The sequence below is a fragment of the Myxine glutinosa genome, chromosome 2 (assembly GCF_964187855.1).
Source record: "Myxine glutinosa chromosome 2, kmMyxGlut1.1, whole genome shotgun sequence".
NCBI lineage: Eukaryota > Metazoa > Chordata > Myxini > Myxiniformes > Myxinidae > Myxine > Myxine glutinosa.
In genome coordinates, this window is record NC_136262.1 from 100,431,284 (window position 1) to 100,447,248 (window position 15,965).

Below are 15,965 nucleotides of genomic sequence, written 5' to 3' on the forward strand. Positions count from 1 at the left end.
GAAACCCATTTCATGAAGCTCCCGACGAACAGTTGTTGTGCTGACATTGCTTCCAGAGGCAGTTTGGAACTTGGTAGTGAGTGTTGCAACCAAGGACAGACGATTTTATACGCTACATGCTTCAGCACTCGGCGGTGGTCCCGTTCTGTGAGCTTGTGTGGCCTACCACTTTGTGGCTGAGCTGTTGTTGCTCATAGACGTTTCCACTTCATAATAACAGCACTTACAGTTGACCGGGGCAGCCCTAGCAGGGCAAAAATTTGACAAACTGACTTGTTGGAAAGGTGGCATCCTATGAGATGTCACGTTGAAAGTTACTGAGCTCTTCAGTACGGCCCATTCTACTGCCAATGTTTGTCTATGGAGATTGCATGGCTGTGTGCTTGATTATATATACCTGTCAGCAATCGGTGTGGCTGAAACAGCTGAATCCACTAATTAGAAGGGGTGTCCGCATACTTTTGGGCTTTGGCCACGTAGTGTATAATTGTTGCCAAAGGCTCTTCCATCAAGTGTTGACTCAGAGGGTTGAATATTGCGTAAATTAGATATTCATGTATTACATTTTACATTATTTGGTAATAGTTTCTAAAAACATGTTTTCACTTTGTCATTCTGGGGTATTTTCTGTATCTCGGTGACAAAAAAAATCTTAATTTCATCCATTTTTAATTCCGGCTGCAACTCAACAAAATGTGCAAAAAGGTCAAGGGGTGTGAATACTTTTTGAGTCTGTCGGTCCGTCAGCCCATCATGCAAAGAACAGCTTTCCGGACTTTTTTTCCTAAACTCTTAACGCTAATGATTTCAAACTTGGTACATGGTTTCCTCATGATAATTTACAGATCAAGTTCGAACTTCACGACGTTTCGATCATTTTTGACAAAGTTATGGCACTTTGAACTTTGGGAATTTCTCCAACAGTTTTCCGGACTATAATTTGGAGTGCGGTAAGTCATAATACTGTCTTCTATAACTGCGACCCAATGCCGGTAGGGGACATGAATTGCAGCGCAATACTCACAATGCTTGTTCTTCGACAATTATTCTGTAATTGTAGGTTTCCTGTAAATGATCTGTTTGTGTTGTGACATCTTATTAGATTGTCAAATAAAACCATAGTTAGGTCTTTTCTATTTTCTGCCATAGTGAGGAGGGAAGGGAGGAAGTTGGGGCGACGAGGTTGCAACAACCGTTAATTTAGACGTGAACCAAGTCACGTGATTTGTTTGGAACTATGGTTTCATCGTATGAGATCGTCTGATGATTCTGGGGGTTTACACCCCAGCATGCAAGTGAGGCCATGTAACCTGATGTACAGAAAAAAAATTTAATGACAATTTTGTTGCGATGTTTTGCTTTAATGGATTGAAATGATTACTGATGTAATTATTAATGTTACAGGACTTGGAATTTAGTACATACATGATAGTCATTGTTTTTGTCATAAAATCATTTGGTATTCGTAATGTTTAAAGGAAAGAGTAGAGAAATTTCAACGAGGTCATGATCATAATAAAGATGGACCATGGTAGAGTGGATAAACCCAGGTAGGGAAAAAGCATGAACCGACGAGCTTGGGCTTGTTCACCAGGGAAGACATGTGATTGGTCCTTGAGGGATGAGGGGTGTGTCTAGTACTCTAGACATACAGCACAACAACTGAGAGAAGGAGGACATTGACAGAAATTGGCAAACAGTGTAACCCTTCCCCCCCTCCCCCCCAATGTGCATGCATAGGGAGACACAGACATATTATACACATAACGCCTGACATGATGGTACAGAGGTAAATTGCCCATCTGCTACCATTAGTTGGTGGATGTTAAAGATTCTCTGGTGTACTCTTGCAAAGACCAGGTGAGTTATCACCGGCACCCTGAACAAATTCCTAATCCTGCCACCCTCATTAGTATGTCTGCTCTGACTAGCCAGTTCATGAGAGTCGGGCCAAAAACATTCCCAGGTCGACTCCATCAGAATTTTCGTCGTGTTAACAAACCATGCCTAATTTGCCGGACTGTTTCAAGAATTTGTATTCCTCCTTGTTTATAAATGTGTGCATAAAATTTTTAACAAAACAATCAGTTTATGAAAATGCAACAAACCACAATTATAGCATTCTCAGAGTCCTGCTGTATCATTACCCAATTCCAACTCAAAAAAATCATTCCACATTTAATAAACACTAGCCGAAACCCATGGAACATCCACGGAAGGGAGGATGTGGTGTATGGATAGAGTGTACCATTATGGATGGCATAGGGGATTTGCTTGTCCGAGTAAGAGTTAGGAAGAAAGATGAGAATGAAGAGTGCGTATATGAACAACGATCGCCGACACCGGCACAAATGCATGCTCTGGATTTAGTAAGGGAAACATATGAAAATCTGTTAACTAAATTGTTACCAAAAAATTTCTTCACCAATATGTTTGTAAAGGTGTGTAATAACATGTGTTAAAATGTTGAAGGTCAACTCCCGTGGGAAACCCAGAAAAAAAGCTGTTGAATTCGGGTACCGAAAAATTATTTTCGAGAATTTTTATTTTTTTTAATCGGCCCTTAAGTAACTTATGAGGGGTCAAATAAGGGTTTTTCATGATTCTGAGTTGATTGTTAACATTTATATTTCACCACAGACACTCCTTTGTGGAAAAATAATTTCTAAATATATCTCATTTTCTACTTTGCAGGACATGGAGTCTAGCAATATGGATGAAGACGTTACTCCACCTGTGCTCAATTGCTTCATCTGTGCACGCTCGGATACACCAGCTGAAAGGCTCATACAGGCAACTCCAAAGGGATACTCAACTTTATTGAAACAAGCAGAAACTGTCGAAAATGTTACTGTTGTGGAACGTATGAAGGAGGCTCAAAAGGAAGGAAAACTGAGGTACCACCAGAAGTGTAAAAATGATCTGTACAACAACTTTGTTGCAACCACCAAGAAGTCAGCTCAAGCATCAAAGGCAGAGAAAGAGTCATCAAAGTTGAAGAGAAGACGCACTACTTGTGAGTTCAGTTCATCAACTGGCTGCAGTTCTAGAAGATCACAGTCAGTTGACCTCCTGTATAAGGATGTATGCATTCTTTGCAACCAACCAGCCCAGCTCTACAAAAATAATCCAGCACAAGCTAGAAAGAAATACAGAGTGCCAGATAATTTGACTGCAGATACACTGAAGGCAAGCTTGCTGAAGACAGCACGGAGTCGCGGGGATGACTGGGGCACTGAAGTCACTGGACGCCTGGAAGGGATCAACGACTTGGTAGCAGAAGAAACACTGTACCATTTGCGATGCAAACTTATGTTTGCGAGAGGTGACAGTTTGTCCAAGACTGATGAGGAAGGAAAAAGGGAGAGAGGACAGAGGAGTATTGATGAGGAGCGAGAGGCAGTTTTTATTGAATTCTGCGAATGGTTAGACTCAGAATTAGAGCATGGGGTAATGAACATGGACCAAGTCCATGAAAAGCTGCAGGAGTTTGATCAGTCACCAGAGAAGAGCCTTTCTTATTCAAAGCATTGGCTAAAGATAAAACTTCTAGAGAAATACGAAGACACCTTGTATTTCACAACACAGGAAAGAAGGGCAGATGTACTCTGTCTCAAAGATGGCACCGACAATATTCTGCGAGTGCATCATGCTAATCTTGACCATGGAGATGAGAAGACTCAGATCATAAAGACGGCACTCAAGTTCATATCCAATGATATTGCCTTGATTGATTTAGGTCCAAAGTCATACCCCACCACACACAGTATGACTGACATCGATAGTCAGCTGACACTTGTTCCTGCAAGCCTTCAGATGTTCTTGAGACCGATTGTCAAGACAGACGAAAGAGTTGCCGTTTGGGGGCAGAATTTTATTAAGGCCTGTCGACCTCGGTCTGGAGTATTGCCACACCAAATGGGGCTTGCCATACAACTTGATCATAGATTTGGGTCAAAATGGATGCTCAACAAGTTCCACCGGCTGGGATACACTGAGTCTTACACGGAGACACAAAACTACAAATACTGCTTCCTTAATAGTAGGAGTGGAGATGATGTTCCAGATACTTCTGGCACTCTTGACACCATTGTGGAGGAAACCGATGAACAGATCAATGATGAGGTTGCGGTTGATGCTGCGCTTGAGGATCAATCAGTGATGACAGCCAAAGTGCCAGCTGGTGAAAGTGAATTGTCAAGTAATGATCAGGTGGTCTTTATGGAGGTTGGGGAAACAAACAATGCAGTCACTCAGTTTGTTGGAGACAATATAGATTTAAACATTGTCTCTATTCACGGAAACACTCCCTTTCACTCAATGGGTTGGATCGAAGTCACCTCTCTGGCACCACCTTTGCCAGATCCACAGACAACAGCAGCTTTCCCCCGGGTGAAGTTGAAGGCACTCGACAAAGCTAAGATCCTGAGAGGAACTGAAGTAAAGATTATTCCATTTACGAACAGGAAACAGATAGGAACGAACGCGATCATGTTTCTCCCCCTCGCTGAGCTTTCCTCCTCCCTGGCTCATGATCAGCCACTCCTCACTCCAGGTGACACACTCTGGGCAGCGGGGTGGGTGATCAAAGCCAACGATCCTGAGTTCCCACACTCCAACTGGAATGGCTGGATGAAGAGAATCCATGCTAATGATGCAAAGCAGAGCACACAGATCGAGTTCCTCCCAGTTATTGAAGGAGACCCTAATGACCTCAACACCATCTTCACCACTCTGAAAGAGTGCATACGGCGCGCTGGGGTCGCCATAGTGACCTTTGATCTTCCGATTTGGCTGAAGGCTGTGAATATAATAAAGCAGGCAAATCTACCCATCATTCCAAGGTTGGGTGGTTTTCACCTGCTGAAGTCTTATCTTGGATCAATGGGTAACATCATGGAAGATTCTGGACTACTAGATGTGATCCAGTTGATCTATCCTGGAAGTACGACAGCCAACCACATCATGGATGGAGGATGTTTTGACAAGGCAATCCGTGTTCACCTCCTCATCGATGCAGCCATCTATCAACACATCATGAAACTTGCCTTCACTGAGGAGGAGCGTGGTGACATGAAGACCTTCATGGAGAAGGTGGCTGATGGGAAGATGGGAGCCAGACACTCAGACCCAGTAGTGCCAGTGTTTGAGCAAAGGTTTGAAGAAACCTTCAAATGACTCGCAAAAGGAGGAAGAACACCTGCACTCTGGGTGGAGTACCACCACCTGGTAGATGTCATCAAGGTCTTTATCAGAACCGAGTGACTTGCAGACCACAATGGGCATCTGTCCTGCATTGTTACCAAGATGCTTCACATCTTTGCCGCTGCAGGCCATCATCAGTATGCCAAGGGCGCACGGCTGTACTGTCAACTCATGAAGGAACTAGAAACTTTGCCTGCTTACAAAGACACCTTAGAACGTCTCACTGCCCACGGGAACCACGTTGTCCGTTACTCAAGTCATGAGTGGTCCGGCACATGGTGTGACATTTGCATTGAGCAGACATTAATGAAGGCAGCCAAGTCACAAGATGGACTGAGCAGAGGAAGAATGAGAAACAGTTTTTCTGGCCACAAATGCTGGGTGCTCACCCTCAGTCACCTGTCTGATGTCAACCGGCGGATGGAGGAGGACGTCAGTAAACATGTTCCAGTCCACAGAGACCTTGCCAAGACACAGATGAAGCGAGATGCAGAGGCAGTTGAACTTGTCCTAAAATGGTTTGAGGAGATCAAGCCATTCGACAACGATAGAGACAAGGAGTTGCTCGTGTCTTTCTCAACAGGATTCACAAGCACTGGAGATGACGCAGTCAATGCTGAGAGAGCAGCTGAAGTTGGGATGGAGATGCAGATCAAGCTGGATGGACAGTCAGTGACGTCGACCATGGATGTCAAGTCAAAGATAAAAGCCCTGTCATCACTAAGAAAATTTCCCTTGGTCAACGAGAAAAAGATTCACCTTGACTCACTAAAGTTGTTCAACCGACTGATCATTTTCGCCCAGCGGGATATGACAGTTGAGACAAGCTTACAGTATGAGCTGACTCCCTTCCCATTGTCCCTGTTCAGCAACAAAGATCAGAAGATGAACAAGGCAAACAAGGCAGACTTTTCAAATACAAGCCTGAAGGCGTTAACTGATCCACTTGACTTGACTAACCAACCCTGCTGCACCCTCGTAATTGATGGCGGATGGCTTGTCTACATGGTGAAGTGGGAACAACGTCAGACCTGGCAGGAGATCGCCAACAGTTACCTGAGCTACGTGCAGTATCTGGGCCGCTGCTCCCAGAAGATCATTGTGGTCTTTGATGGCTACAGCAGATCACCAAAAGATCACGACCACATCCAGCGTACCAAGAATTCCTGCTGTAATCTCCAGATTCGACCGGATATGTCCAACTGGACCCCAAGAGCAAAGTTTCTGGACAACACTCATAACAAGAGTGAGCTCATCCACCTTCTCTCTTCAACCTTCCGAAAACATCACATCACTGTGGAGCAGTGTGACAATGATGCTGACACTTCAATTGTGAGAGAGGCATTGGCTGCTGCTTCAGATGGCTCTGTTGAGGTCAGTACCATTTGTGTCTTCAGTTAGTATAACTATTGGATGGAGCCCGGGGGGAGATGGGGTAATTTAAAAATAAGAGAATTCACACTGTTGAAAAGTTAAATCTGTTCTTGAACGGTTCATTATGCTTTGTACATGTTGTTATATTTTCAGGTGCGGGCAGAAGATGCAGACGTGCTGGTAATGCTGGTGCACCATAGCTCAGACAGCCACCATCCACTCTTCTTAACCACATCAAACGGCTCTTATGACGTCCGAAAGATCAAAGAATCTCTCTCCGAAACACAGAAGAGCTACCTGCTCTTCTGTCACGCCTTCACGGGGTGTGATACGGTTTCTGCAATCGCTGGTCATGGGAAAACAACTCTATTTGCCAGGTAATAATGATAATACTACTATTACGTCGGCAAATAATACTAATACTACTAATAATAATAATTATAATCATTGTCATCATAGTATAAATGTTAAAAATAATAATAATTTTATTTCTGTTTTACATTATACTTTACTTGACATAGACCTGGTGCTTTTTTTTAGGTTTTGCGAAGGGGACGCGGCTGAGTACATCGACATCTTCCTTGACACAGAAGCCACCAAGGAAACAGTGATTCAGGCTGGTACTGCGATTTTCAAGTACATTTACCATGGACGAGATACTACATTGGGTGAAATTCGGTACAACATGTTCTCAAGGAAGGCAGCGGCAGGAGTGATCAAACCAGAGACTCTACCTCCAACAGAGGGTGCAGCTGCACAACATTCACTCCGTGCCTACCTGCAGACCCGGGACTGGATCCTTCTACAGAGCATGTCTCTGAACCCCAGTGACTATGGATGGACAATAGGTGTGCATGGGTATGAGCCAGTTCCAACACTGGACCCCACGGCTCCTGAGGAGCTATTGCAGTTCACGAGCTGTAATTGTCATGGAGATTGCAGCAACCGGCGATGCAGCTGCAAGAAGAATGGGGTCACGTGCATCTCGGCCTGTGGAGTCTGTAATGGCATTACATGCAGAAACTGCAGTCATGATGTTGTTGAGTCTGAAAAAGACATAGACAATGACTGTTGAAACTTCTGACATTGTGAATGAGAAATAACTCTTGAGTATTATATATGTATGTGAAATAAAAGCTACTTTGTGTGTAAATGTAAAAGTGAAAATATAAATGTTAACAATCAACTCAGAATCATGAAAAACCCTTATTTGACCCCTCATAAGTTACTTAAGGGCCGATTTAAAAAAAAAAAAATTCTCGAAAATAATTTTTCGGTACCCGAATTCAACAGCTTTTTTTCTGGGTTTCCCACGGGAGTTGAACTTCAACATTTTAACACATGTTATTACACACCTTTACAAACATATTGGTGAAGAAATGTTTTGGTAACAATTTAGTTAACAGATTTGTGAAATATCTCATAAAATGCCCTTACTAATTGTCCACCCAGTGGACGGCTTGCTTTCGCCTTCGGCCAGCAGACGCCAATACGATGGCGTCTAAAGATGGCGTCGTATCGGCAGTTAATCGGATGCTTTTGGGCCCCAACGTCGGCTAATTCAGATTTTTCGAGTATGGCTGTACGTGATAAACAAAGAGCGCGGTTCGTAGATCGTAAATCCATTAGTGCCGTGGACATCGGGTCACTGGGTGCGGCGTAAAAGGGATAACAAAGTCGAGTCCTTACGCTATTATTATATAGATATTAATTATATAGATTCCAACACCATTTCATAATTACCCCGCACATGCGAAGTGAATAGTGGTGCTCAGCCATTGCTTTACTTTGTCTGTCTGTCTGTTCACAAACATCAGTTTATAATCGAGGGCCAACTTAATTTTAAATGAATTTTATATTTTGAACACAAATCAGAACACGAATTGGAAAATGAACCTGCAGTTTTTAGCAGTAATTTTAGCTCTGAATTCATCCCGATCACACATCCTCAGAGAAGAGTGAGATAATTATTTAGTCTGTTTGTCTGCCTGGTCGTAAAACAAAATTGAAAATCATTCCTAACAAGAAACTTGCTGTTTTTAAGGACGTTATAAAGGACACAAACAACATGCGCGAAGAACTGATGTGACGTGTTCAATAAGGCGGTGTAAAAGACGCTGCATCAATGGCGGTAAATTGTGAAAAAATATTCCACAGCCTTTAAAATCCTTATTTTATTTCAATTTAATTATATATTTGAATACTAGATTGTAGAACACAAATAATCTTATTGGCACTTTCAAAGGTCTTTAGTTTAGCAGTACTTGGACAGAATATTACGGCATTTTACATCATCTCGACAAATCAAAGTTGTTACTTGCAGAGCCGCTCACGTCCTTTTTCTCTTGACCGTGCCGTGCAAGGTGTTGTTGCTATGAACTCTCCAGTTTGTAAACATTCACACACTATTCCACGATTCATAATGAGATAATGCAATTATTATCGTATAATGAGGCACAGACTGTACAATTGCAATACCAGAGGGACCAAGACAGACCAACAGAGGGATGCAGTGGCACAAGATCAAGAGGCTCGATATGCCATCGGGCATGACAGGATCGTAGGTGAAATTCCTCCAATTTGTAATTCATTTTGCTATAATGATTGCACTTTTCTTGTTAGGCCTATTTTAACAGCATGATCATTTGCATATAGCACATAGTGAAGTTTGTAATGCTAACAATGCACATTGTTATGTGTGTGTCTGAGTGTGCATTCTGGAAATAGTGCACGTGATCAGTTCATTTTGACATTTTAACGTTTAAAAAAAAAAATGCTAATGACATGGAATGTGCTCCTGGATGATCCCTTAAATGAAGACCGTAAACTCATGTAATGACGATGTACAATAGGATTGCCATTGGTGTTGGTGGTATCTGTTATCTGACAAAAATGTCCACCGGTGTCGATCGAAGTTGGAGGCGATCCGAAAGCCAAAAATGGGAGGGAGTAAAAATGTGCATATTGCATTAAAAAATATAATTTCACCGAGCAAAGCGAGGGGAACATTTTTGGTGGGAGTTTATTTTTGTCATTAATTCTAAAGACTATTCTAAATATGTACACAGAATGCTCGAGTACACTTCAAAAGAGTTTCACTAATGAAAAAACTTTTGGCATTTTCTCAAAACTCAACATTTATTTTAATTATTGTCTCATCATTAAAATCAAATTGAATGAAAAGCAGACAATGCATGTAATTAAATAAATGACATAATCAAAACAAATCAATCGTTCCGACATAAACTGCAACGACAATAACCATTAAGTATAGGACAATAAAGTTAATGTCTGACGTCACTGCAATTGTCTGATAAAATCGATTTAATCAGACAGAGGATTCATGAATAACATATTTCAGGGATGTTTTCTTGCAAACATGTCCACTACCTTCTCAATGTCGAACTCGATATCTTTGTGCACATATAACAACAACAAAGCATTGAAGTTGTTGTTGATTGTTCAATCCAGAAATTAAAATGACAATAGCAGAAATGACACCGAAAATACCTATCCATCTTTTTCAACAACGTTTAGTAACTAATAGACCCGGATTTTTGGCATAATCAATGTATTCGTACATTTCAAAAACGTTAACATAATTAAACCCTTCAAGCATCTTACTATAATTCATCAAATGTCCGTCCGTCCATTCGAAGGTACCGCAAAAACGGCTCAACCGATCGCAACGATATTTTGGGTGGGTATTCCTGGGACCCCTGGGAGTAAAATAGGCTATATTGTTTTTCCAATTTTTCCAAGTTTTCCAATTTTCCAATTTTCTAGTTTTTCCAAACACGATGGAATAATATTTACCAATATGAACAGTGATGTGGCTTTTGTTGAAATTCTACAAATACTGCTTATTCTACATACCAGGAGAGAGTAGATCGACTCCTGACGAACTCTTCCTATATAAACGTGCGGCTCCGAAGTAACACGGCAGCGTGTGCAAAGCGACTGAGAAACAGGTGTAGCGGCCGATTCCGTGTTACAGATTCGGCGCTCACTCTTCACACATAAACGTACGACTGAGAAAGACGTGTAGCGGCCGCTTCCGTTTTGCAGAATTCAATCTTTTTAAAAAAAATGAGTGCCATGTACTGTTTAGATTTTGATGATTTGCATGTGATATGATTCAACGGATGTTTATATAAATCGTTTAAAATAAAAAAACCTTCAATTTCTGATATTTTGCCTTTTCATTTGGGCCTCCCAATTGAAGCCCCACCCATAGGGCGGGTACCGTTGCTAGTTTTCTTAAATGTAATTGTTGCAGATTTTACATTTTAATTCTTGATGAAATATTAGGTAAGCTTGCTTTCCTTATTATATACCAGCTGAAGTACCCGGCGCTGCCGCCGCCGGAAGGGGGTGGATGGGGGGGGGGAAAGGAGAGGAGGCAGGAGAGGGAGGGGTGAGGAAGGGAGTGGGGGGAGGGGTGAGGAAGGGAGTGGGGGGAGGGGTGAGGAAGGGAGTGGGGGGAGGGGTGAGGAAGGGAGTGGGGGGAGGGGTGAGGAAGGGAGTGGGGGGAGTTGAAAGGGGAGGAGAGGGGGAGGTGAGGGAAGAGGGAGGGGAAAGATATACTACATATACATCTTTTTGGGGGTAAGGGGGAGTGGCTTTGACGGTGGTAAGGGGAGGAGGAAAAAATTACCTGTGCAAAGAGTGCTTTAACCTCAGTGTTGCACAGGTAAAAAAAAAAAAGGAAATTGTAATATCCTCTGCCACCATCACTAGGTGGCGCTACACCGTACACATTTACATAGATAATTTATGCCCCTTCCCCAGCCTCGCACACCCCTGAATAAGGCCGCGGCCACGTCGCCTATGTTACCCCCCACATAAAGTTGTATTTGTGTTTGCACCCCGAGTAAATTATAAAAGTATTTATAGCTGTAGTACCCAACGTTGCTCAAGCGAAAAAGAAACATTAACATATTTGAAATGAGAGCAAATGTAATGGGAAAGCAATTACATCCAAATCAGAATCCATCACAAATGTCAAATCATCATTTTACCTTTTCGTTGAATATATGCTAGTGAAAGTGCCGTTGATCACGTTTCTAAGTATGATGACGTTCAGGAAGAAGAAGACTTACCACCAACTTCGACCGCTTCTGGAATTGTTTGATTATTTGTGTGCAAATGTCTGGTAATTGTTTTGTGTTTATTTATGTGAATGTGTACTTGTATATAACTGTTATTAATCAAAAAGGCTTCGGCACTATAGAGCGATTTTATTTAATCGCCCCAAAAAACGAACTTTTATTTTTGAGTTTTCAATATTGTTTTTTTTTTTGGGGGGGGGGGGGGGTCTAAAACACTCCCAAGCACTCACTGACAAACCCCTGAAAGTTTGAAGAAGATCCGTTCAGCCATGTCTGAGAAAAATGGCGACACACGCAGACAAAGGCTCTCTTATATAGTCGATTTTGTCTTTACATTATTGTAACGGTCCCGCTGAATGTACACAATCGCCTTGCACCTGCCAGGACGCGGCCAGGGCGCGATCGCCATGCCGGGCTCGTCCGGAATGGCCCAGACGCACCTCTCCTGGGCATGCCCGGACTCGTTGTTCCCGGGCACGCCCGAACCTCCCGGGCACGCCCGGTCTCGTCTTTCCCGGGCATGCCCGCTCTCGCCTTTCCAGGGCTCGCCCAGAGCGCCCGGGCACGCCCAGCCTCGACTTGCCAGGCCGCGTCCAGGACGCCCGGGCATGTCCAGACTCGCCTTTCCAGGGCTCGCCCAGAGCGTCCGGGCATGCCCGCTCTCGCCTTTCCAGGGCTCGCCAAGAGCGCTCGGGCACGCCCAGCCTCGACTTGCCAGGCCGCGTCCAGGACGCCCGGGCATGTCCAGACTCGCCTTTCCAGGACTCGCCCTTGACACCCGGGCATGCCCGGTCTCGGTTTTCCCGGGCAAACGCGGGCTGGTCGTGTGTGTATGTGTATGTGTTGTGTATATATATGTGTATATGTGTATGTGTATATATACGTATAAATGTGTGTATATATTGCTGCCCGATAAACGGGCTGGTCAGAATACCTGAGCTGTTTTGTTTCAATAAAGCAACTCGGATGAATTCCGTCTTTGGTCGCGTCAATTATTTCGACTCGCGTTGGAGCGCAGCTCCTTCACTGGTGACCTACCGACATGGACACGGCAGTGACTCTTAAACTGCCTACCTTCTGGGAGGCTCACGCGGCTGTTTGGTTCGCCCAGGCGGACTCCCAGTTCGCCCTGCGAGGCATCACCGCGGACGACACCCGCTTCCACCACGTCGTGGCAGCGCTCGGTTCCGCCACCGCAGCCCGCGCCCTGAGCCACCTTGAGCACCCGCCGGCTGCTGACAAGTATGACGCGCTGAAGACGCTCCTCCTCGACGCTTTCGCCCTCTCACCGGCGGCACGCGCACGGCGCCTGCTCGACCTGCCCGAGCTCGGCGACACGCGCCCGTCCGAGCGCATGGACTATATGCTCTCGTTGCTCGGTGAGCACTCTCCGGATTTTCTGTTCCGCGAGCTGTTCCTTCGCCAGCTGCCTCACCCGGTACGCCTCGCCCTGGCTGGCACGTCGATCACCGATCCCCGCGCCCTCGCCAGGGAAGCCGATAAGATCTCCTCGGCGGGCCAACACATCGGCGCGGCTACCTGGAGCCTGCCGCCGTCCGAGGCGACGCCCGAGCGCCCTGCACGGTTGGAGGCCGAACTGCCGGTGCAACTGGCGGCTGCCACGCCGCGCCGACCGCTTCCGACACGACGGCCGGGGCCTCCACCTGACCAGGCGTGGTGTTATTACCACGCCAGGTTCGGACACAAGGCTCGGACGTGCCGACCCCCGTGCACTTTCGGAAAGTCGGGAAACGGCCGGGCCGGCGTTCATTCCCAGCCATGAGCGCCGGCCACTCGGGCAACTTGCTTTTTATTCGGGACAAAGCGTCCGGGCGGCGTTTCCTTTGTGACACCGGCGCCCAACTGAGCGTCATACCCGCCTCCGAGCAGGACAGGCGAGACGCCGTTTGCGGCCCCTCTTTGGTCGCTGCTAATGGCTCGGCCATACGCACTTTCGGCCCGCGCGACGTCACCCTCTGCTTCAGCAGCCAGCGCTTTCAGTGGACCTTTGTGACTGCCTGCGTCCCCATGGCTTTGCTGGGCGCCGACTTCCTCCGCGCGCACGGGCTGCTGGTCGACGTCAAACGACGTCGCCTTGTCAACGCCGAGACCTTCAGCTACCTGGCGTGCACGATGAGCAGCTCCGCGCCGACCGAACTGGCGTGCGCCCTCCCGACGGCGAACGAGTTCGCTCGCCTGCTCGCGGAATTCCCGGCCCTCACGCGGCCGACGTTTTCGGCCGTCGCAGTGCGGCATGGGATCGAGCACCACATACCCACTACGGGCCCGCCGGTCTACGCCAGGGCCCGCCGCCTCGACCCGGCCAAGCTCGCCGTGGCAAAGGCTGAGTTCGACGCGTTGGAGCACCTCAGCATTGTGCGGCGCTCCAATAGCGCGTGGGCCTCACCACTGCACATCGTGCCAAAGCCGGGGGGCGGATGGCGCCCGTGTGGCGACTACCGCCGCCTCAACGACGCTACCACCCCCGACAGGTACCCGATCCCGCACATCCAGGACTTTTCCGCCCGTTTGGCGGGACGGGTCATATTTTCCAAAATTGACCTGATACGGGGATACCACCAGGTACCTGTCCGGGCGGCCGACGTCCCGAAGACGGCCGTCATCACGCCGTTCGGCCTGTTCGAATTTTTGAGGATGCCGTTTGGCCTCAAGAACGCGGCCCAGGCATTCCAGTGCTTAATGGACGGCGTGCTGCGCGACCTGCCATTTATTTTCGTCGATCTGGATGTTCTATCCTCGTCGCCAGCACGTCCCGCGCCGAGCACCTCCTCCACCTCCGAACACTGTTCGGTCGCCTCAGCGAGCACGGCTTAATTGTCAACCCGGCCAAATGCCACTTCGGCACGACGACCGTTGACTTTTTGGGCCACCACATCACCAAGACCGGGGCCATGCCACTGCCGACCAAGGTCGAGGCCATCACCACGTTCCCGCGTCCCCGTTCCATCAAGGCCCTACAAGAGTTCCTCAGCATGGTGAATTTTTATCACCGATTCGTGCCCCGCGCTGCTCTGCTCATGCGGCCCCTTTACGAGGCCCTCCGGGGCAAGCCGGCCAAGCATGACATCGTTTGGTCCGCGGCCATGGACGCGGCCTTCGCGAGCGCAAAACGGGCCCTCGCCGACGCAACGCTGCTGGCTCACCCGGTGCTCAACGCGCCCATCGCCCTCACTACGGACGCCTCCAACTACGCGGTGGGTGCCGTCCATGAACAATGGGTGGACGGGGTTTGGCAGCCACTCGCTTTTTTCAGCCGGCAACTCCGGCCGAACGAGTTAAAATACAGCACGTTCGACCGCGAGCTGCTCGGTCTATTCCTGGCCGTTCGCCATTTCCGACACGTCCTGGAGGGCCGCCCGTTCACGGCTTTCGTCGACCACAAGCCGTTGGTCTACGCAATGGCCAAAGTCACGGAGCAGTGGTCGGCCCGCCAGCAGCGCCACCTCTCCGCCGTGTCGGAATTCACCACTGACATCCGGCACGTCGCCGGCAAAGACAACGCCGTGGCCGACTGTCTTTCTCAGGCCAGCGCGAACGCGGTCCAACTCGGCGTGGACTTCGCGCTCATGGCGGCCGACCAGACCACCGACACCTCGGTGCAGGCCCTCCGGGCGGCGGACACGGGCCTCCGCCTGGCCGACATCCCCTTCGCGGACACCGTCCTGCTCTGCGACGTCTCCCAGGGCCAGCCTCGCCCCATCGTGCCCGTTTCCTGGCAGCGCCGCATCTTCGCCTCCATCCACGGCCTTTCTCACCCGGGCCGGAAAGCTTCTCAGAAGCTGGTGTCGGCGCGTTTCGTCTGGCACGGCCTTCGACGGAACGTCCGCGACTGGGCCCACGCCTGCACGGCCTGCCAGCGGGCCAAGGTCCACCGGCACACCCAGGCCCCGCCTGCCCCTTTCACCGTGCCTGCACGGCGTTTCGACCACGTCCACGTGGACCTGATGGGTCCCCTGCCCCCATCGCGGGGGTTCACCCACCTGCTCACCATGGTGGACCGGACCACCAGGTGGCTGGAGGCCATGCCCCTCACCTCCACCACCACCGCCGACGTGGCGCAGGCATTCATCGCCACCTGGGTCGCGCGCTTCGGCGCACCGGCGGACATCTCGTCCGACCGCGGCCCACAGTTCACGTCCGAACCTTGGGGCGCGGTCGCCCGCTCGTTGGGGGTCACGCTGCACCGCACCACGGCCTACCACCCCCAAGCCAACGGGTTGTGCGAGCGGTTTCACCGCTCCATGAAGGCCGCAC

General features: G+C 47.9%; 1 protein-coding gene across 1 annotated transcript; it reads left to right on the plus strand.

The window, feature by feature from the left end:
* The first annotated feature begins 5,270 nt into the window (after positions 1 to 5,270).
* Positions 5,271 to 7,837, plus strand: LOC144890626 (uncharacterized). Its single transcript, XM_078771362.1, has 3 exons — positions 5,271 to 6,579; positions 6,733 to 6,956; positions 7,120 to 7,837. Exons 1-3 carry the CDS (start codon positions 5,308 to 5,310, stop codon positions 7,652 to 7,654), a joined length of 2,031 nt encoding a protein of 676 aa, XP_078627488.1. The 5' UTR covers positions 5,271 to 5,307; the 3' UTR covers positions 7,655 to 7,837.
* The last annotated feature ends 8,128 nt before the right edge of the window (positions 7,838 to 15,965 follow it).